This window comes from Leptosomus discolor, chromosome 5 (assembly GCF_034619465.1).
Source record: "Leptosomus discolor isolate bLepDis1 chromosome 5, bLepDis1.hap2, whole genome shotgun sequence".
NCBI lineage: Eukaryota > Metazoa > Chordata > Aves > Leptosomiformes > Leptosomidae > Leptosomus > Leptosomus discolor.
The window spans coordinates 44,619,103-44,643,045 of record NC_141395.1 but is presented as its reverse complement, the minus strand read 5'-3'; the positions used below and the strand labels follow the sequence as shown (position 1 = coordinate 44,643,045).

The window sequence follows — 23,943 nt, the reverse complement described above, 5'->3', positions numbered from 1 at the left end:
TAATTCTGAGTGTCCCAGCTAATGAGATGTACATAGCTATGGACCAGACCACCTCATGAATTATTCAATTTCTTCCTTGAAGTCCAATTCCCAGAATTGTGTGGTTTGCCAGGAATTTAATTTTTTACCTTAACAAAAAATACATGGGCTTTACCTCTCCATCTTGCAAAAAATCACCCCTCCACACTCTAAAAAATGAGCAGCAGGGATTCAAATGCAAGTACAAACTCCTCCTTTGACAAATAATGCATTTTAAACAAAACTGTCTTTCCGTGATTGATTTTTGAGCAGCCGTCCCACCTGAGCGTTCGAGGCCAGGCTGCACTGGCCGGTGCCCTGCCTCCTGCGGAAGCGGCCAGAGAAGCCGGATCCTGCCCCGGGGAGCCCGCGCCCCTTCAGCGAGGCTCACCCAGCGCTCAGGGCACAGTTGTGGCCGGCAATAAGGGCTGACAGAAATCGCGGACACCGAGTCAACCCCCCGCAGGACCGCCTTCCCCACCCGGGAGCTCCGACCCCCAGCCCGGCCCCCTCAGGCCTCGCCTGAGCAGCGCCGGACACAGCACGTGCTCAGCCCGCCAAGCAGCGGAGGGGAGGAGGGAAGGCGGGAGGTGCCGCTTCCCACCCCTGCGCGGGCAGCGCTGCCGGCCGCGGGGCGGGGCGCAGGGCGGCCCGGCTGCCCCGGCGTCCTTCCCGCCGGCCTCAGCCCCGGCCTCGCAGCCGACTGCGGCTCCCACTGAAGGCGCGAAAAGGGTGGCGCATGCGCGTGCCGCGGCACGCGGGGCCCGCGGGCGCCGCTGAGCCACCCTGCTGCGCACGGGCGGGAAGGGGAGAGTGGGTAGTTACGTGATGACGCTGTGCGTGTCGCCAGTCGCGCGACCCACGCAGAGTCCGTCGGGCACTGCCTCCTCCTGGGCCAGTGCGCTCGGGGCTGTTCCGAGTGGGGGCGGGCGGGGCGAAGCCTTCCTCCCTCCTCCTCTCTCTCTCTCTCCCTCCTCTTCTCTCTCTCTCTCTCTCTCCCTCCCTCCCTCCCTCCTCCTTCTCCTTCTCCTTCTCCTCCTCCTCCTCCTCCTCCTCCTCCTCCTTCTCCTCCCCCTCCTCCCCCCCGTCCTCCTCCCCCTCCTCCCCGGGTTCCCTTTCCCAGGGCCCGGCCCCTTCCCCCCAGGCAGAGCGGGGCCGTGCGGCGACGGCACCTCCTTCTCCCGGCCCTGCCGGACAATAGGGGCGAGCGCGGCGTGTGTCTCACCGAAAGCGGCCCCACTAGGCCGGCCTCGCCTCCATGCGCGGCGCTGGGCAGCGGGGCTGACAGCAGCTCCTGCCGGCGGCAGCGGCCCCGGGCTCCGGGCCGGGACTCGCCGCCTCGGGCGCTGACAGAGGCGTCCCGCTTCGCCGCCTCCCCCTCGCTCTAGGCGGCGGTTCCCGCCAGGCTTTGGCGGCGGAGGACAAAGGCCCGGGGCCCGGCGCGGCCCGGCCCGACCCCTGGGGGGTGCGGGGGTGGTGAGGAGGCGCCGGGCCCCCGCGGGATTTTGCCGCGGGCTTTCCCCTGCCGCCCCGCTGCGGCGAGCCCTGCGCGGGCAGGTGCGGCGGCGGGTGAGGCCGCTGCCCTGCGGCGGGTCGGGGCACGGAGGTTTCTTCAATGGAAGTATGTTACCAGTTGCCGGTGCTGCCGCTGGACAGGCCGGTGCCGCAGCACGTCCTCAGCCGCAGAGGAGCCATCAGTTTCAGCTCCAGCTCCGCGCTCTTCGGCTGCCCCAACCCCCGGCAGCTCTCGCAGGTAGGCACCGCAACCGGGCTCGCCGGCTCCCGCCTCTCCGCGGCGGCGTCTGCGCCTGCTTGGCGTCCCGCCGGTCCCCTGCCCGGGCGGGCGGCCTCGGACAGCCCCCGCCGTGCCGCTGCTGGGCGTCAGGGCCTGCTTTTGGTGTCAGCAGGGAGCCGGTGGTGCCGGAGAGATGCTGTGGGGGTGAGCTGGCGGCGGAACTGCCCCCCACGGGCGCCCGGATAGCTGCGGCAGGGAACAGCGACAGGGTTGAGCGGCCTGCCTCCCCGGCCGAGCCGCCGGGCGCGTCTTCCCCGCCTGCTACGAAGTACCGGTGGCGGTAACGAGAAAATACAACATTTTATGCGTTTATGGCTAGTTACTGTCGGGGTTATGTTTTTAGCAGTGGTTGTAATGCGGCGGGTGAGCTCCTTGGGGTTTATTTCCAGAGCTAGTGAATTGTTTCTTCTGTAATTATTAAACTAGGGTTGCTTTTTAGCTTGGGCTTTCTTTGAAGGGTGGAAGTTTCTTATGGGATTGCCAAAAGCTGCAGTGACTTTACTGAAATAATGAAAATACACTGCAGTGTTTTATTTGGGATGCTAAGCTATTTCTCCCTCCAACTATTAAGACTTAGCAATCTGTCTAGAAAAAGACAAAAATCCTTGGCTTTTTCATTTCCACGGTATTGTTCCCTTCCCACATTACATCAGTCACAAGAGGAACTATACTCTATTTTGTTTCATCTGATTATGTTGGAATTACTACAGAAAGGCTCATTATAACTATCAGGACAAAAGGGAGGTTTTTATTGTGGACGCTACCCTGTATTTCTGAATATGCGTTGGTATGGTTTCCTAGCAAACAGTGATAACACTTTATATGAAGTCTCTGGAGAAAATTTGGATTTATGGTGGGAAGTCAGCCAGGAGTCCTATAATATTTAGATGGAAAGGTCTGTTTCAGTGCTCTGAAGTATGTATGTTGTCCTTACAGAGGATGTTGTGTTAGCTCTTTGCATGTGTAATGTTCACTTTTTTTGTTGTTACATTATTCTGCTTTTCATAACTTGCTCTGCTTCATATATGCATATATAGAAAATAAAGAGAGCTGCCAGTCTGTTTTGGCTTTATCCCTGGTTTGGTAGCAATGAAGTTCTGTGTGTGTGAGCGTTAGGCATGTGTATGTTTGGAAAGAAAGAATCAACAAGATACTTTGTTAATGACCAGGAATTTGAATGCATATGGAAATAATTATTAGTAAACAGATGAAGATGAACATATGTTGACAAACCTCCCTTCCCTGAGTATAAATGTAATAATTGACAAAAACTTTAGTTTTATGACAAATTAGTTTTCCACATAGCAGCTGGGTTAGGATGTTCTCCATTTATACTGCATGATCTGAGTTGTACTTGGTGATGGTGGATTTTCCGTAAAGTCTTCTTGAAGGTCCAACCTAATTTAGCATTTTTGTCCTGTGCAAATAAGAGCAGAGTCTCTCTTGTTTGAAGTATTCATGGTCTTCTGGGAAAAGGAATATGCAAAATGGTCAAGGTGATGTATTGTGTTTGTTCCTTTTCTGCGTGGTCTCCAGAGCAGGTGGCGTATGAAGTGTATACAAGCTTATCAAATTAAATACGGTATTGACACTTAAGTATTTTTTTTCCAACTTCCAAGCTTCTCAGTGGATTCATTGTTTTGTGGCAAATGTGCTGCAGGTGTATTAGTCACAGTGAAAGGTGCTTGAATAACTTGTAAAGTGAAAACTATATGTATCCTTTACCAAGTAGTATTTTCTTTGAGTAAACCAGAGAAATAAGGTTCTGCATTAATAAAGGGGATTGGGATATTTAAGTGAGGAAGTCTTTGCTAATATCAGCCAGCTGATTAGAGTATAGCCATGTTTTGCTGCCTTTACCTTCCCTTCCCCCCCCGCCTTCCCTTGAAATTCCCTGCAGACTGTAGGATGTGAATGTCTATCAGACCTGCAATCTCAGGCTGGTGTGAATGATGGACTAAGAAGCATCACCAGTGAGATTAATGATTCTATGTAACTTCTGAACTTGACTTCACCTTGCAAGTCTCCTGTAAGACTCCTAGTATTCCAGTTCCATTGCTGTTCACAGAGGTCCAAGCCCTTATGGGTGTGTTGTTTTCAGTCTTCTGCTTGAACTAGCTTTGAGCTATAGGAGTGAACCTGGACATGTGTATTGACAAACTCCAGAAGCCGGTAGGTACAGTCAGTATTTTCCAGTTCATACGCATTTGGCAGGTTTCCTTAAAAAAACAAACAAAAAAGGGAAGGTCTTGAAAATTGAATTCCCACTTATAGATTAAAAGTGAAACGATTGAGGCATAGGAGATTTTAGGCTCATCTTTTCAGCATGAGGCTGGTGAGACACTGGCACAGATTGCCTAGAGAAGCTGTGGCTGCCCCCTCCCTGGCAGTGTTCAAGGCCAGGTTGGGTGGGGCTTTGAGCGACCTGGTCTAGTGGAAGGTGTTGCTGCTCATGGCAGGGGGATTGGAACTGCATGGTCTTTAAGGTCCCTTCCAACCCAAACCATTTGATGTTGGTGAAGGTATTTTACATGGGAAATGTGAGACAAATACATGCTGCATTAAATGTAGCATTTAATTGTGACAGTGCTAAGCAGGCAAATATTTATCTTTTAATATATTAAGTGAATTTTCAGTTTAATGTCTTGTTAAAGTTTTGCTAAATGGGTTCAAAATGGGCTGTTGTTGCTTTTTTGAAGCTTAAAAAAAGTGGTACTGGAAACGACCTTGAGAATTCTGGTCTACTCTCAGCCCCAGGAAGGATAAATTGTACTTACAGTATTATTAGTAGATGTTTGTCTAATCTGTTTGCTTAATCTATTTTTTAAGATACAGTCTTGAGATGTGGTGAGCTGATATAACTAGTGCTGAAGGTTAAAGTCCTGACATTGGGCATGTAGTGTTACTACTTCTTTTATGCTGTCTCTCATGCTTGTCAGGTGTTTGCTGATTCAGTTCACTAAACCAGCAGAAAACCAGCACAAGCAGGAAATGGGATAGCTGCCTGCCATCCCTTTGAATAAAATAGGCTTAGTGAAGTTTGTCAGAACTGATTTAAGGGGAAGGATGGTACCACTAGGCTTTTGAAACCTTTGATTGTCCTGCATTGCACTTCACCCTCACCCCCTAAAGTTGAATTGAGACAAACATATCACAAATTAGTAAGAAAACTTTGGCCGAACCTGCTATTTTTGACTAGTTTCTATCCCTCTACCTTGTAACTGGTTCTGCACTCTCTTCAGTGCCTCTAGAAATGGTGTCAATGGTACCCAGTAGCAGTGTCTGAATAGAAGTAAAGATCTAGTTTTAGCCTTTCTGTCCTTAAATGTTTGAAATTGATGAAGGTAAAGAAAGATATCTCCTAAGGATGAAATTGCATGAAGAGGAAATGGAGCAAATAATAGAGTCCAGACATGTAGGCACTGAGTCTCTACCTGAAGCACCAAGTATTATGGTGTGCCAGGTAGTACCATTTACTGCTACCTGGTATTTGATAATCTAGTTCATGATCCCTTCTTATTACATCTCCATTTAATGAGTTTAAGCAATATAGCATCGTGCCTTGTGACTCTTCATGTGATATACACCTGAACAGTAGGCTGCAGATCTTGCACATGGAATCCTAGATTTGACTTAAAGAGGATGCAGTGGGGAGAAAAGTCACGGAGTGCAGTTGGACATATATGGCACTGGTGGATTCTTCACTGAAGGGTACACTGTTCCTCTGAAAAATTTATTCCTCAACATCGACCAAGTGCTTTGGCCACCTTTTGCTGTGTAACTCCTCTTTTCAGTGTTTGTCACCTGATGCGATCCAAACATGTTTCGCTCTTTACGTAGCATTACAAGGCACAGTTGAGAGGTGTATTTTTATGGTCTGGACATAGGCATTGGTCTTTACTCCCACGGTTGCACCTTTTTGCTGGGAGAAGTGTTGGCATAACTTATTTTTCCCTTGCAGCTGCTTATTTCTGCTCCTGCATTTTCCTTTCAGTTGTGTCAACTTTTTTTTTAATCAGGTGGTTTTTCAGCCCTGGCTGATTCATAGTAGAGTTTCACAAATGATTGTGCCTATTAGTGAGGAGGAAGCAGTATGCCACAGTGCTAGACCAGGAGTAACAAGCAGTTACAGAAGGAATGCCTTAAGTTGGACGTGCTATTGAATGTAGAACTTTACCCTAAATCCCTTTTTTCCTCATCCACTGTTTTTCATAACTTTTCTTCTATACCTTTCTAATCCTCTCCATCAGTGTTTCTCAGTTGCTTGTTCTTTTATTAGCTTTCTCTTGCCGTTTCCCATATCTCTGCTGCATGAATAATTAACAAGTTAAAATAATGAAATAATATTCATGCTGTGATTCTTAGCCTCTGGAATTAATTCTGTGTGTTGCTGCTATGCTTGCCATTCCCTTCATCTTGTATCTATTGTGTCTGGTTGCTGAGATTGCATCTATTCATATGAGAGGCAGAGTCTGACTGTATGCACAACATGGACAGGTTCTGATTTGGGATTTTATGCACTGCAGTAATTTTATGTGGCAGAATTTTTAAAATGCTTTCTGAGTTTTATGACCAATTAACTTTTTCATATGTTGTAGTGTAAAGCAACATTGGTACTTTCATTCTGCTAAAGGTCGTAGCAGCTTATTTCATGGCCTATAATTGCCTATGTAAGATCTAAGCAGAATAGTAGATTAAAGTCCCCATTAATTAGATTGTCTTAAGTCACCAGAAGTCAATTCTTCTTTGTCCAGATTGTGTAACACTGTGTTTTGTGCTTTGTAGGAACCTAAATTTTCTGATGCTATCTTTAAAGAAAAATTGGTTTGAAAAGAGGGATTGTAGCTATGTGCCCCTTAAATGTGAAATATAAAATTTTAACGAGAAAACAATTTTACAAGTCAGAGTTAGTATATGAATATTCAGTATTCTATATGAACTAATAATGTAGTAATATAATGCAAATACAGGCTGTTGGAATTATAAGTGTTTTGTATGAGATGTCTGTTTCAGCAGCTTCTCTTTAAAAAAAAATGCTGTATTTGCTAAGTAAGTCTGTTGGTTGGTTTTTGTTTTTTTTTTTTACATTGCTTGGGAAAAGCAACAGTATCCAAACTGTGTTAATTCTGAGTCAGTATGGTGGTATGCTCGATTATGAGTTACTAAAGTATCATAAAGAGAGTGTAATTTTCTGACATTTCTGTTGTTCTACTGTTCTGTAGAAAATAATGTTGAGAACATTTGCAGTTGAAACCTTATTTCTGCAGTTCTTATTTTCTGCAAAGCCTGTTGGGGTGTGTGGGGGGACACGACAGGGGGACAGGAAAAGCCCTGGTTATAGTTTGAATTTGTTAAAATAGTTCTCCATCATGTCAATGACCATTGAGTTATGGGGTTTTTGTACTTCCCTCATCACTCAGTATCTATAAGTTTCCACTGTTCTTCTGCTAAAATTTTAGGTTTCTGAATATACTCAGACATTTTCTAGCATAGAGGTTCTCAGGTTCATGACTGTATTTCCAGGTCCTGCCAGGTTATGGCACATGTAAGAAACACTTTTTGGGTTGAACTAAACCTGTGGTATTTGCCTTTCTTAAAAAGTCACTGAATCTGCATGGAAATAGTGAGTAATTTAGCAGCTCAAATTAGATTTTTTTTTTTTATTCCCAGAAGCATGAAAACAAAGTAACTTGATTGTCCTGTACTGTGTAAATCTTTCCACATGTGAATTTGTACAGTTGGGTCTCTAAGATACAAATTCATGTATCTCATGATGTGGTTAAAGGAATGTAGTGTATTCTGTTAGTTAGAATATCCTTTCCTTGTAAGTGAAGGACTGAGGATAGACATGCTAAAAACTTGAAAAGTTTAATCTTGGAAATCATACAAAATAATGCAAATTTAATGCAAATAGTCCTTTGTGTGCATTCACAGCTAAATGAAATGTTCAGTTTTACTTGAGAAAATTCTTTTGTGTAAGCAAACACAAATGCTTGATGTGTGCATGCACATAGGGTCTTAAAGGAAGCACATGTCTGGGACCAAGAATCGAACCTAGACCTCTCAAATTCCAGTTCAATGTTATGCACAGAAATCCTCATAAGATAAGTTGGAAGAGTTTGTGTTTCATTAGATGTGGAGTTTTCCCCAGTTTGTTCTGATTATGTCATTAACAAGTAACTGCAGTGTAAATAAGCACCCTGTGCAATCCAGCAAGGCAGCCTGCCAAAGAGAAAATACTTTATTATAAAAATGCAGTTCTGGAAAACTGGATTTAAGGGTTAGTTGGGGAATTGCTTATTTGTATATTTGCATCCTAAGTGTATTGTGAGGAATTTGTAGACAAATATTTTGTTTTCTTTCTGGTTGAAAATAAATTTGTGGCTGTTATCTTACCTTCCATACCCTGAGAATTTTTTATTTCTGTTACAGCAGTCTAACTCCTGTTTTTCTCCCACTTTGTACACCTGTGATATGGCAATCTGATTTATTATCTTCCTGACCACACTCCCACAATAATTATAATTAAAGAGATTCCTGGAGTCTGCTTTTCATCCCAAGGTAGAGGGCAAATTCTTTTCTCGGCTCCTAGCTGAAAGTGTGAAGGAGCCAAAATTTACAGCAGGCCCTCCCCTGCCTGAGCATCAGAAAAAGAATATGCTGCAATGAGAATAATGAAGATAGCATAATCTTCTGCTAATACAGAGCTATTTTTCTCACTCCTTGCTGCCAGATGGGATATGTGGAGAGAAAGAGGCTGTTTCCTCTACCAGTGATTTTATTTTTTTTTTTCCTACAGTGGACACACCTGGAGGGTACTCTGACTAGTAAAGCTGGATATTTAATACATGCGAAATACAACCTGTTGCCCACTTTAGGGCAAGTGGTCAATTCTATACCAAGGGGGGAGAAAAAAACAAAGGAAAAGATACGGGAACCTGTTCCAAGCCTGTGAGGGAAAGGTTATAATGGGAAGCTTGAGATTTCAGTAGGTGGATCAGCCTTGGAACAGGAGAAGCTTAGCATCTTTGTGTGCAGTCTGTCTGATGTGGTTCTTAGTTGTCTTAGAAATTGAGATACACGTGGTGTTCGGATGCTAACAAGCAAGTGAATTCCTGAGGGCCTCAGTTGTACATCTAGATCAAAAAAAAGTTACCACTCTTACAAAAAATACTCTGTTTTTAATAGTATAGTGTAGTAGTAGAGGGACTGTAGCTGTCATGGCAGGAGTGATCCTAGCCTGTGTTATTTCTTGCTTTATGTTTGTAGCTAAAGCACTCCCTGTATGATGTTGCAGTTGACAGCATACTGAGGTTTCACATTTAGCCAGGCATGAACTCGCACTGCCAATTTTTTAAACTTTTCAGTAAAGTTTCTGTTACAACAGTAATCTCCTGAAATGTCTATGGGTGGTGATGGTGGAATCTTGTCAGTACTGCCTGTCTTAGCTTTTTCTTTGGAATGGTAAAGGCCTGTAATCAGTTCTCAAGAACTCTTGAGTACTTAAATTTCCTTGATTATTATCTGTGGAATTTTAGACTTCAGATTTCAGCAACTGTAATAATGGAGCTCTTTCTGGTACTGGGCAAAGAAAAATCCATAAAGTTTCTTTTTCAGCTGCAAACATGGTGTGAAACTGTTAAATAAAAAAATGTCTGTGCATGGAAGTAAAGGCAAGGAGTTTTATTTGATGTTCTTTCTTATTATGAGAGATCTAGAGAGTAACTTTTATTGCCTTCTGTAATTTCTTCTGTTGAAAAGTCTGAGCTACATTTCCTTTAGCATGGTGACAACAGGAATTTCTGCACTTCTACTAGGTTTAGACTATATATTTAATCAGCTTTTCCTGGCTTGTTTTCATTTGGATAAAATAAACAGGTTACATCTTTGTCCAGATAAAACATCTAGTATTTAGCCCAGAAATCAACAGAGGAAGTCATAGAACTGTGTCTGTTGCCCTGTTGCCTGAATTTTTTTAAAAAAAGGGGGGGGAAATCCCAGTGAATTTGAGTTTTGATAATCCCATAATGTACTAAATACTTCCAAAAAAAGTTGTCGTATGCCAAATTTTTTTCCATCTCCTTTCAGAAAGGATACTGGTTCTCTTCTGGATGTAGGCACCCTGCCTTTATCTTTTGTCACTTCAGATTATTGTGGGAATTTTGCAGCCTACGATAAATGAAGACTAGAAGTTAAACATAGCAAATTATGGGTACTAAATTCCTGAAGTTTTGCTTTCAGGGAATGTGTTGGACTTGTACTTTGTGATCTGTATTGAATTTAGGCTCTTTTAGGGAGGAGAAAGGCTTCAGCTGCCTAGGAGTATTGAATGGTTAAATCTATGGTTATCTTGGTGTTTTTCTTTTTCATGGATATTATGGCATTATTTTTGCCAGTGCCCTCCAGCTTAACTTGAAGCTCAAAGGGATGTTTCATGTCTTAATAAAAGGCCCTTGGTTAAAGTTCTTCACCTACTGGTACAATAGACTGCAAGTGAAATAATCTGCTGTGCGCTACAAGGCTAATCCATTTTCACAAGCTTTTTAGGAAAGATGATTTGAGAGGATTAAACAAGAAATTATTCATGATTGCTTGACTACATAGGAAAGGTTATTATGACTAATGAAGTTTAAGACTCTTTTTTTTTTTTTTTTTTTTTTTCTTTATCCTTAATATCCTTAATACTCTTGTGTTCGTATGAGAGCATAGGAAAGCAGCTATATACTGAAAAATTTGGTTGTGTTGAAACCAATTCGGGAGCCAGGATGTCAGATTTTTCTCTTATGCTGAATGTAGCAGCGGGTTTGGTTAGGGTGAGAGGAGGCAAAGATCGGTAAGCTAAAGAATAAATCTTAAACTCATTTCTTAATGTAATAATACATGTTACAGAAAGTTTTTGTTTCTGACACTCCTCAAATTGAGATTGTTAAAGTACAATGGGTTTTGTATTTAATGTGTTATGAAAAATAGGAGCACAATTTCTTGAATTCTACCCTTGACACTCCATGATGCTGCACTTAATGCTTGGAGAGGCATGGTGGTTGATGATTATCGTTGACTGGAGCCATGGCTTTTTATTACTAAAATTTATTTTAAACAGAAATTCTTCTTTTTCAGACAGGAGTTTTGATTAACATCTCTAGTCATAGTTCCAAGGTGCTTTTGGTGTTATGTGTATGCAGTATTGTTTGCACACTAATTGCTTTTAGCTGTGTATCTTTACTCCTTGTCTTGTGCTGACATTTGCACTCCTCTGACCCTGCAGAAAGCTAGTTTACTGAGCTACAGCAGCAGAAAGCTCTTTCCTTTTTGTAGCAGTAATTTTCTGCTGATTTGGCTCTCCCTGGCTTTCTTGCAGGATCTGAGAAGTGTTGTTGCAAGGGAAGGAGCAGGGACTCACTATCAGAGGCAGCACTGACTCCGGTTGTTTCCATTGCAGTTGGAGGAACATCCAGTGCAGCTGACAACTGTGTCGAATTGTTTCACTTTCTCCCCAAACAAGAGTGGGCTGAATAATTCCCTGGTGGTATTCAAATTAACTAACGCACTGTATTCTACTGTTTAGTGTTCTTAAAAAAGCATTGTCCGCCCTATGTCTTTCTTTCATTAGTATTTGCGTAACTTCAAAATCTGTAATTTCATCTTTGTTAGATGAGTCCACACTTCTGTATTTTTTAGATATTGGGTAGATTTGACTTGTTAAAAAGAATATTTTAAAAGGGCATCTGTTGACCTTTGAACAAATGTTTGATAAAGTATATTAAGTCAAAATAATCTATATTTCTTCCTCTCTTTTTTAACCGTTAAACATCCAGTTTGAAATTGGGTTAATAGACTTCTTCAAAATATGAATTTTTTGGGGTTTTCTCATGTGTATGAATAGTACGTTTAGAAATAATGTACAAATGAAAGGTTATTTTCATGTGAAACTGAAAGCGTCTTTCCTTTCTGTATTCTTTTTTTACTGAAAAGTAGCTGTGGTCATTACAGTTTATAAATTGAATGTGTCAGAACATGAGGATCAATCCTGTCTTTTGTCTTTGGAGAATTGCTTAGAATACTTAAAAGGCTTGCTAGTGTGTGTGTGGGTGTGTGTGTATATGTGTGTGTGTATAGATACATATGTGAAAATAAAGATATAGAGATATATAGGAAAATATGGTAACTGAATAACAGTATGGTAGGTGCTGCCTTGATTCAGAAAAGAGGGGGGAAGAAACCCACAGTATTCATAGTACTCTTTGCTGCCATGTTGTCCTGTGTCTGGCAAGTCACAGGACAAAATCATATCCTAGATATATTAATTTGTGGAAGGTTTGTTGCTTTCACTTGATCTTTCTAAGCAAGAAGTTTATACATATTAGATTGCTAACTTTTAAAATTTACAGTAAGATTTTAGAAGCAGTTGGTCAGAGTGAACAATAGGTAAAGGCACCACATCAGTTTTACACTGTTCTAAGTGTTTCAGGATGATGCCAGGTAACTGTTGGGATTGGTTTTTTTAGTATTTTGTTTGTTTGGGTTTTTTTTTTTCCTCTTCCTCCAGATTCCTAGTTGTTAGATTTCTCCTTCAAACTTTGTAGAGCTTGCCCTGAAGCATGTCTTAAGCCAAGGACAGTCATACCATAATAGCTGTTCTCTGTTACTGGGTTGCCAAGTCAAACAAATTTGGATTGACTGAGTACATGTGTGCACAGTTGTTCAGCCTGAATTTAGTAAAGCACACAGTATGCTGATTATGTTGATTGACAGAATTATTTTGAATCCCAGCCTTAAGTGAATCCAGTTCTGTGGAGGTATTTGAGGATGGGTTTGTTAGGGACCTGTATGGAACCCAACCCCTGTCCTTGTAGAAGTGCCTTGAGGGGATTCAGATGCCATATGCCGGTCTGCCCAGTGCAACACCGAAAGAATATTCTTGGGAGCTGTGAATGTAATGCAGATAAGATCGGCTGTACTGCTGATGCATTTGCTGGATCATGATAGAAGAGAAGAAGATGCAGCAATAAATGTATTGGCTTCCATTTCATACATGCTGGCATTTGTGAGAAGAGCATTGATCAGTAGCAGGTGATTGTTCTGTAAAACTTGAGGATGGAAAAAGTGAGGTACATGGGCATCCTTTCCTAGTAGCTCTTTATGTTCACTGTTGAAGATGCTCCGTAAAGATCTTATTTGAAGTTCCGTTTGTAATATTTGTGAGAGCAAAGAATGAGGATTGACTAAAGGCAGTATATGAGAGTTGTGCCACCAGTGCCTTCTGGGGTTTGTCCCCCTTGGGAGAAGGTGAAGATCAGATAATTTGGGTGAAGTGCTTGATGGCAGAATATTACCTCTCATTTTTATGAGATTGTTTCGAAAGCAGTATGGTTTTGTTGAATGCACACATTGATCCCAGTCTGTTTCATCTGTTGTATTTTCTCACCTCTACTGCCTGGTATGTGGCATTGCTTTCTTCGTGTTCCTATGTGGTGGCCCGGGTCCAGATGCAGCTTCTCAAACCCTCTGTGAAAGTTTCAGGTGTCTTTATGGGGCCTACATCACTTTACTCCAAAAGTGCCAATGACAAGTTTGGTAAATAAAGGAAAGGGATCTATTGCAAAAACATGCGTTATTTGTAATGGTAATATGCAACGAAGTTTTAAGCAGATCTCTGCTTTTTATTAATTTCACTGATTTCATTGCCTTGGGAAAAAGAAGGAAGCCGCTCTGGTCAGGAGGAAAAAGCTGTGGACTTCTTGGACTTCCATGGACACCTAGGCTTGTGTGTGTTGTCATGTATCGTCCTCGCTTCTCATGAAATGATATTCTTTGCTGGCTATAGGCTGTGCCACTAATTCTCTGCAGGGGATGAAAAAAGGTCATGCTGCAGAGAGTGTGGCAGTGCCTACACAATACAGAGAGGCCTCCAGTGAGGCAATAGTTGCTGAGTTACAGTTTCCAATGTTGAGTTTGCTTCTCAGTTGCTTCTTCAGTGTGTCTATCAATTTTCTCACGCTTGTTGAAACCATATGGTGGCCTCTAGCACTGCCAGAGCAGTGAGGCAGGTCTTATTCTTTTGTTGCAGTTGTCTCTTAAGCCTCTCTTGGGGCCTCACAAGGATGTGAACTGCTTCATGTCCATCTGTTCCATGGTATTGTCCCATAGGTGATATGATTATCTGTGCTCCCAGTTTGGTCCCCTTGCTCTGCTGCTGTGCATCATAATTCTAGCAGATCCAGGACTGCTGGTTGCATGCAGCTGCTATAAAGGGGCTGCTTTTGAGGTGTGCCTAGCACATAATTCGCTGGCAGTTTCAGTGGCCCTACCTCTGGATTGCAGGCTGACTTTGGGTGGCACAGGATATGATACTAGGTGTAAGAGCTTGTGCTCTAACTATGGAGTGATGGTGTCTTTTGGAGCATGATTGTTGAAGTCCTCAGTAATTGGGGAAGAGAGGTGGTGATTAGTTAGAGTTGAAGTGACTTGATTTGAAAAAGGAAGGACACGGGGAAAGAGAGAATCCTCGTTTTGGAAATGAGCCTGATTCTACTGAGCATTCAGATGGAGAGTATGGTTACAGTTTCTAGTTTCTGTAGTTTTTCCGAAACCCTACTCTTCCTTTGGCTGATACCAGTCTTCTGGACAACCAAGTCAACCAGTAGAGGGTATAGGCCTGAAATGGTTTGTAAAGGGGGACTGTGAAATGTGCTTTTGTCCTTAGTCCACATAGTCTACAATTTAGTGATTGGACAGGGTTTGGTAAAAGCACCAGAGCAATGATATCCAGAGGACTAACAAGGAAGCCACTGATGTGGTTTAATTAGGCCATAACAAACTGAAATAATTCAAAGTCAAGTTTCATCCCATGAACAAACTGACCTGGCAAAAAAACCTTGTATGCAGGCAAAGGAATTAAATCCTTTTATTGCAGTACTTCTTTAAATACTTTCTTTTTTTGTATTCAATCCCAGGCATCCTGCAGGTTTTTACTGTTTTATCAGTCCATGGTCCTACATTTTCTAGTTCATGAAAAAGAAGCATATTAGTGAAAATTCATGGGTGTGTTCACAATGTTTGGGTTCAGCAAAGATAGGAGAATTGCAGTTCTGAAGGCAAATGAAATGTTTTTGTAGTTAAAATGGATATTTACTGAAGTGATTATGTTCTTTAGTTTTGTTAGTGTGCACGTCTAAATATTATGTCAGCTTTACCCTACCTAAATACTACTTTTTTTTTTCAGTTTGCAGTTCTGAACTAAATGCATGTGTGCTAGCTAGTTAAACTTATTTGCTTGAAGTGTGCAAGGATTGTCTGCATTTTAAATATTTCTCAGTGTTGTTATGAAAAATGCTACAATAAAATCAGAATCAAAACACTGTTAAACCTCTGCTCTAGGGCTCAGGAATTGTACAAGGACTGTAGATGAGAATAAAGGACTCCGTCATCTCTGCCCTAACAGCAGTGACCTCTCAGATCCTGTGTGATCTGGTTGAAAGGCACTGCTGAAGTGTCCATATCCTCCAGCATCTCTGTTCCCATCTCAGCTATGCAGATACACAGAAGTGTATCCCTTCACATAGCTGTTGTTGGACTCTTTCGTCCTCCATAAATTCCCTTTGCAAGTCTTACAGGCTCTTCTGTAGGCTCTTTTCTTTACCATAGAATATGGTAGTTCTACTCTTACACTTTTGAGGGGAAGAAGGACTCATGCTTAGGGGAAAAGGGTCTGGTCAGTCTGTAATCCTTCACACTGCTGTTGGAGATGGAAAAGGGTTGAGAATGAAGATGTACATAAATATTCTGGGATCTGATAATGCAAGCTGGGGCCCAGGACTAGCTTGCATATAGAAGTACTGGTGCATATGCTGTAGTAGGCATTAGTGCTAGACTCTTTGGTGTTGCTTTCACTTCTAACTGCAGCATACTCTTGTAGTAGTATACTGCTTTTTCACTAAATGAAATTAATGCATTTATGCTTATTTCTGAAAAATTACTCTGTGAGATAAGGACATGTCTTTCGTAACAGTTTTTTTTAATGCTAGATCTCCAAAACTTGTTTAAGCTTCCAGCAGCAGCCATGGGTTATTCTGATTACTGGGCATGTTTTTTGCTACAGAGAGCAACATGATGACTTCTGCCTTTTCAGATTGGAGAAGGAATCTCTGGTTGGTGGGCTTTAAAATAAAATGTTGTCTTAGTATTCCATGAACGTTAAAATGCTGTTGGCCTGCTGAAGGAGGTGCACTTATTGCACAAATCTTCACCTTCTTGAGTACACTTCAAGTATTTAAGTATCAAATTATTCCGTTTGACTGTTTTTAATAGACATTTTGCTAAGGGAAGACTGAAGGACTGCCAAGCTGCTTGTTTTTAAAGTTCTCAAGCAGTGTTTGAAGCCAGCTAGTGGACAGAAGCATAAAGGCTGTGCTTGGTAATGCTGACTCTTCATCATACTATGTGAAAACGCCAGTTATGTGTCCTTCATACTCACAAAATGGAGCGCATGGAAGTTTGCATCTCCTACCGTCTTGTCTAAGAAGAGTGTTTGTTTTTTTACCTCACAATTTTAACTTGAATTCATCAAGCAAGTATGTAGTATTTAGGAGTGTGAGCTGTGCTTTTTGTTATTAAATACGCAGAGGTAAAATATTTCAGCAGAAGTGTGAAGGGAGAAAAAAGCTGTTTGAATGTGTAAAATCAGCAGGAAAGATAGGTAGAATACATAGCAGAACCTGTAACTTAAAAGGGAAAAAAAACCTAGGGGGGCTGTTCTTGTGTAGATTTTTTCAAATATTTGAGATAGGAGTTCCTATATAGTGTTGTTTAAGAACTATGCATGCTTTGGTCTTGTCCTTTGATTCTTTGTAAGGGTACAAAAGATGGCCCAAGTGCAGCCCTCTGCTGTTTTTATTGCTGGTGGTAAAGGGACAGACCAGATCATTTGTTCATTCCCTCTGTCAGGTGCACAGGCACACAATTTAATGAGAAACAAAGGCACTTAAAAATGTTATGTATGGATGGACAAGCTTTGGAATTCAGAATTTTCAGGTTTGCTACTTTAAATTGTCCTACAATCAGAGGACAAATTACGGCAAAGGATGCTTTTCTCAAGATGATTAAGGAGTTTTAAGCATTCTAAGAGCAGCTCTTGAGGCCGTGGGGGACAACACAAATGTAAACAACTCCAGTTGCAACTTGAATGGTTTTTTTACTATGTCAGAATTTCCAAGTTCACATAACCTGGTTAAATTCTTTCCTTAAAAGTTAACTGTTACATGAGTATGATACATTCATTACAATTTGCAGTTAGTATTGATTTAAATATTTGATTAAAAAAAATGCTTTGTGCGTCACAGCAAATAAAAATTATTTTTGTATCCTATTGTTTTCATTCAAGTACAACTGGCGAAGCATCGTAATTGCAGCTATTGAAATACACAAGTTTTCTGTTCCCAGGCTTTTATTCATATTAGTGGAGGGCATTACAGTTAAAGAGAATGCTTTCTTTCTTTTTTGTTCAGCCCTCTTTTTTTTTCAGCTTTCATTTAAACATGTTTTCAATAACTGGTCAGATTTCAGGTTAAATTCTCAGTATTTGTGTAACAATTAACTTTGGTTAGTTTTTTTCTATTGGTGGAAAAAGTGGAAATGAAAGTCTTATTTTAATGTCTTTAAATTACAAACATTGATATGTGTTGCTTTGTAAAATTGGTGAATGATTTATTGCTTTTTCAGGTGTTTTATGTTTTCTAAAATAGTTTTTTATCTTAGCCATTATAATATACCAAGAATATTATTCTGATAGTACTTTAGCATGGGTTGGTGCTATTCCTGAAAGCAGTCTCTTGATAGGGAATTTCTGAGAGTTTGAGGATCTACTCTTTTGGGGATGGCTGGGGGATGGAAAGAGCCTCACCAGTTAATGCCTGACTACATTTCTTCTGCACTGTTATGAGAAACTGTTTGTGTGGATTAATGATTCTGGTTCCATCAACAGACTGTTCTTTTACCAGCACAATAAAGAACCTAATGTAAATTCATCATCACACAGATCCAGAATTGGGCAACCTTGATATCTTAGAGACCTTCGTTGTGACATACGAATTGAGTTGCAGGCTGTTGATATTCTGCAGAAATCTAGACCAGGAGTGCAAGTTAAAATCGGTGGCATACCTGAGGAGGATTTTGTAGATTTTGAAGGCACCTAAATTGAGGTACTGAAGATGGTTTTATCAAGATACTGAAGATTAAACAGTCTTTGTAGGTAGTGAATTAACCTTTTATATCAACAGATATATTGAGCCTGTTACTTCACTGATAATGACTACAGAATTGATATGCCATTTTAGATGTATTACAGATCTTGGCTATTTGCAAAGCTTAAGATAGAAGTCTCTGTAATGTTTGACATCATGCATTGTGTCTAGTTATTAATTTCTTTTCTGATCTGATGATGATGCTTCAGTGCTTTTAGTGCTGGATGCCTTTTGGCAGCTTGCCTGTCAATTTTGACCATAGGTACAAAAATAAGGTTATTCTAGAAAGGCAGATTACCTCCCTCCCAACTGTCTCCCCCTTCCCCTCCCCAATAACTTTTTTTCAGGAATGTAGATTGATACCAGATGTGCCAAGTAATTATTGGCAGGACTGTTTTCATTTCAAGGGACTCCACTGATATGATGTTGATTTGGTCTGATGGAGTTTGACAACACCTGCAGTTTAAAAAGGAAAAAAATCAACAACAGCAACATCAAAGTCTCTTACACTGAAATGATGCATGTACACATGAAGGAAATGAGTCAGTATGCTATATTGGAGAAAGTGGTTAGGAATCTGAGGAGCTTCTGCACATGTGTAGCAGGCTTTGACATGCACAGATGTAGTGCATACATGTCAGCTGTTCCCATATTCATAAGCTCACTGAGTCTGTTCTAGACTTTATCATATCAAATTATCTCAGTGTCTAGAATGTGCTCGTTTGCTGTGTGTGATATCAAGTTGCTCTCTGAAAGATTTACAGGTGTGTCTCAGTCCAGATTAATAGATGTAGGGAGATTGGATAAGTTACTTTTTAAGAACTTTGTCCAAGCTGGAGCAGTTCGTAAATGTGCGCAATTGCATATGCATGCCGATGGAAACTGTCAGGCAAGGGGGAAAAATAGTCTACTTGCTGCTTGTTGAGGGAGTCAATAATAGGCCTGGCTTCTCTTCTGATTCACTGTTTGTGTGAACTATGAAGTGGAGCCTAAGTTTCTTCTGGATTAATCTGGTGGTGGTAAGGCTCAGTTCCTTCCTGCAGTTAGTTAATAGTCATGAGTGGCAGTTACAGAAAAGCCTGGGGATTTCCTTTCTTAGGAAATGTGTACATTTATGGATTACTGAATTCAGTCACTTCTTTTCTCCTAACTTCTGCAAAAAGTTAGGTTACTCTTCTGCCTTTGCAAAATGTTTGTTCACCTTATTTCAGGAGAAGCTTTTAGGCCTTGTTACAAGCCTGAGGTGGGTTTCTTCACCCTTCCGTTTTCTAAACTCTTGGTTAATGAACTGTCTTACTGTCAGGCTTCCTGAGCAGTTTGCAGGCTTTGTTGGAAAGGTTTTACTGCTGCATGAAAGCTAAAAGGTAAGAGCAACCAAGTAGCACTGTTGAATAGTCGTCCTCATTGGGCTTGAGGAACATTCATGTATATCCTTGAGAAATTTGTGGGTTGGTTGTACTTTTGCTAGTGCAAGAAAAAGATAGGAAGTGAAACCCGTGGAAGTTGAAATTGAGTAAACAGACATTTATCAAAGAGATAATGTAACATGGGGATGAAAATCAAACCCAGATATGGTTATTTGAAAATTATATTTCTGTCTCAAAAACTTGTTCAGACCTCCCTCTCCTCCCATTTTTTCTGTCTTAAGAGCAAACAAAAATGATAAGCAGTTCTGATGTTGAGCTTCCTCACCTATTTTCAGTCTCATTTGAAGTGTGTCAGGGGGCTTTCTATTCAGTTGTTCGTTGGGTTTCTTACATTTCACCCTTTTGTATGTTTGAAACAACAAAAATACTGGCAGTTATAGAAATCACCACCCTTTTGGTTTTAAGGAAGACTGAAACTGTTGCACAGAAATTAACCATAGACATTAGGGAAAAAATACTGAAGTAATCCTTCAGGAGGGTTTGTCAGGGTGTATTTTATGGTACAAAATGTTCAGGAAAAGTTAAGGTATACCAATTATGCTATGATGTTTAATTAGACAGTAAAAGATTTCTTTTTTGAGGCGTTTGTGATGTGATTTTGTAGGGAGGAAGGAGTTGGGGCGTGATAAGCTACTTGCTTAGTTTTGCACATGGAATTCCATTTTATATGGAATTATTTCCATGAAAATACTGTGAGAATATCTGGCTAATCTCATCTGCCAGTGGAAAATAGCTTATTGTCCCTTGAGCTAGTTTTGTGGGGGATATTTTTGTGACCTTTATAACATTGCATTCAAAGAAATCTTTTAGCTTCTAGATGTCTTTATTTTTTTTCTCCTGGAAAAAAAAAAAAAAGAAAATGCTATCTATAGTATTAATATGGAATTGTAGTATTTTGATGCAAACTGAAATTTATCCTGAGTGTTTCACAGATATATGCTGTTTTCTAAGCCTTGAAGAAGTTACAACTCAGATTTCAAAGCTGTCTTTCTGCAGTCTATTTCAATATGTGATAATAGATACCTACTTGCAAAAAAAATTGTTTGACTCCAGTGCCTCTCTTCAGGAGTCCTGCATTTGAATGAGCTTATCCCACTCCTTCTCAACATGTCTGGAATCAGGAAGAAGTAGAATAATATATATTGCCTTAGGGTATGCCATGCCTTGGTGGAAGGCTGAAAGGTGTGGTGCTGAAGGGCAGTGAGCCTCCTGTATCACATGTCCATGGTATGCGGGAGACTGGAGCCAGGGAAGGCCTTCATCTTATTAGTCATGCCTCTTCCTGCTTCTCGAATGTTGAGTATTGTAATATTGAAACCTGTTTTGCAAAAATAGAGAATAAAAAGAAGATCAAACAACGTTAATGCATTGAGGTGAAAGTCAACGCCAGCCCTGGGTGTTATACCCCAGACATAAATCTGTAACAGATAGTGTAGCCATCTCTTAGTTCAAGTACTTATGCCAGTAGTCTTGTCCCAGTAGACACAAGCTGTAACCTGATAGTAAGAGGTGTCAGTTATTTTCAGATAAACTGCCTGTGGATTTTAAAATATTGAGCAATTATTTTTATTAAACAAGGAACCTTAATTATAGTGATGTTCAGTCTCAGTAATTATTGCAAAGGTTCTTAGGAGGCTTTCCAGCACTCTGCTGTGCTCTTGTGGGTAGCCTGTTCAAAACTTTTTAGCGTGTTAAATTTTCAGGGGTATTTGCATTTCAGCATTAACTGTTCTCTTGAAAACTTATTCTCACCGCTAAGGACAGATTCCTTTATGGCTGACACCACGTCCACACCTAGCGCTGGTCACTGTGCCACTTACAACTCTCGTAGGCATTGTGTGTTGAGCTAAACCTGCCTTAGAGGAAGCAATTCTGGAGAAGTTCTAAAGCCAGGATTTTAAAATATTTTTATTGAACTTCTGGATTTGTAGATAATAGAAGTAGCCAATTCGGTGTAGAAAGTTCAGCTATTCAGGGAAAAGTGTAAGTAGCTCCGGTCAAGGATTACAAAAATGAATCAGTATATAACTAATTTTTCTTATGTTGTACGCTTTCTGTAAAAAGTTGGTACTTGCTTGTTAAGAATGATTGCTTTAAATTTGTGTGTTTGTTTCCAAATACAGCTTATATGCTGAGTGTACTTGTATATCTCTATGTAAAGTTTTACTGCTCCATTGCTTGGCATACATTCTCAATTTGTTAATTTTTAAAACAGATTTTTAATTTGTTTGCTATTGTTAGAACATGGTAAATTACGCATGTATGTAGCTTACATCTTAAAAGAGCAAAAGTGGCCTCCAAGATGAATCTAGAGTTTGCAGCTTCTTTGTGAAGTTATATTCTGACCTGCAGAATAGAATTTCACAGTTTGGTTGTTGGTTTGTTTTTATTTTTTTTTCGAAATTGAATGAAAACAAAAACCTATGACTTAACAGTTCTGTTATGGATGCAGTTCTAAAGAGGAGCACAGCATTTAGGAAATAGGCATTTGGATTGCCTGTGCAATCCATGTAAACCTCCTTACATTGATGCATTGTGAGGTTTTCATTTTGTTACTGTTTTCCAGGAAATCTCTGCCTCCTTTTTTGCACAAAACCTACATGCTTGTGTTGCGAGAAGCGCTATAACCCTTCCTTGTGTTTTTTGTCTAAGAAGAATGGAGGGTTCTGTGTCCTTACAAGGCAGTTAAATGCCACTCTGGAGAAAGGTATTTCTCATGCTTCCATCTTGTTATTGCTTATTAGTGCAGACATGTAAACCAAGCTTTTCCTAGAACATGATTGTGTGCTTCTCATTTGTTAAGTGCTTGATGTCAGATTTGGCAGCCTGATTTGCCTTTCTTGCCCTCTTCATCCCCTCTTAAGGGCATCATAGGTATGGATTATAAGCAGCTGACTATGTTGGTAATGATTTATTGCCACGAATACCTTTAAATTCAGGGTATTATACAAAATGTCTGTATTGTTTGTCTAGAAGCATGTGTCTGAAACTTTCTTGAAAGTAGTAGAAATTACTTAATGGAAATACTCATATCTCTCAAAGCAGAATAAAAGTTCAGTGTTGAAAATTAATTGATCTTATTTTCAGGATTTGAAGTTTTTGCTCTTCACAGTTTGGAAAGTGAATGGAAGACTAAGAGTTAGGCTCTTCACCAGGTGGCTGGGTCAGCCATGGTACGTGGTACCTTTCCTTCCCTGTTCCCCTGCACTGTTACTTGATGCGATATGATGGAAAACAGGGGACAGTAGGATGAGAGTGAGTTCTTTGATTACATATAGAAACTTCTGGTTAGAGGCATGAGGAACAACTTGTAATTTTGTGTAGGAAGCAGTAAAGAAAAAGTTAGGTTTATTGTGGTGAAGGTAGGCTGATTTATAGCATGGAAAGCAAGTCTCTGCTGTGTAGGTCACAGGTTCGCTCCCCACATTCCCCCCAGAAGAAACAGGAATCTTGAACTACAGGCTGGGGTTGCTTTTCTTTCTGTTGTTTTCTAGTAATTGTTTGGGCGTAGGCTCAGTGCTTCCAGTACTGTTCCCTTCAGGAGCAATGGCATCCATATTCAGTAACTATTTTAGAGCAAAGAATCTTTTTAGTCGTTTCTGTTATTCTTTTGTTCTAATCTTTAGTTCTATGTGCTTATCTATATTTCCATAAGTCTTAAAATTCCTTCATAAGGTGAGAAAGGCTTTAATTATATTGAAGCTCATGTGTGTCTTCCATCATATTTGGAGGAGTAACTGACAGCAGATCCTCCTTTCCCCCGGAGAACAGGGTGAGCAGTGCTGTATGCCTTTTGATCTGTAAAATCCCGGCTCTGACAGAGCAATGAAGAGCCTGGAATTATGCTACAGTTGTGCAAGTTACTCCTCTCTTCCTCTCCCCTCATTTTCCAAATATGTTTTGGAGGTTGCCTATAGAGCTTGATTGTTTTGCCATTCTGCTTCTTTCCAGAAGTCCCTCTGTAAAATTAGATCCCTACATTCATAAGGAAATCATCATTCAATACACTAGACTGTCCCCTTACTGCCTAAGTCATATAACATTAATGAAATTGTCTCGTTATTCTTAGTTTGTTGTGCACAGACAGCACAAATTTAGTAGTGGAGATAATCCTGTAGCAAGCTGAAATGGCTTCTCACATGTCTTGGTTTGAAAGACAGGTGTCTGCGGAGGAAGGCAGGAGCCTCCCTTGAAATGGAAAGTGCAACCCCCTTCCCTCCATATTATTATAATTTTGAAATTAACGGGCCTTCAGGCAAAGATATGGGGAATAGCAATAACAGTTCTTTACTAATATATATATATATATATAACACAAGGCAGGGAAAAAACAAACAACCCACTGGTTTACACTGACAGAGTCAGAAATACAACCTGACACCCTGTTAGGGTGGCAGTAGCAGTCCGATAAGATGCTGGCTGCAGTCCTCCTGAAGCGATGGATGTAGTGCTGTGGAAGCAGCAA

The 23,943-nt window shown here is 40.9% G+C and overlaps 1 protein-coding gene across 2 annotated transcripts in view; it reads left to right on the top strand.

Annotated features, from left to right (window-relative positions):
- The first annotated feature begins 1,633 nt into the window (after positions 1-1,633).
- PDE7A (phosphodiesterase 7A) overlaps positions 1,634-23,943 on the top strand; it is a 79,885-nt gene continuing 57,575 nt past the window's right edge. For both annotated transcript variants that reach the window (XM_086465500.1, XM_086465501.1), the window contains exon 1: positions 1,634-1,771. In XM_086465500.1, coding sequence (XP_086321626.1) covers positions 1,634-1,771 — 138 coding nt within the window. The remainder of the gene's footprint in view (positions 1,772-23,943) is intronic.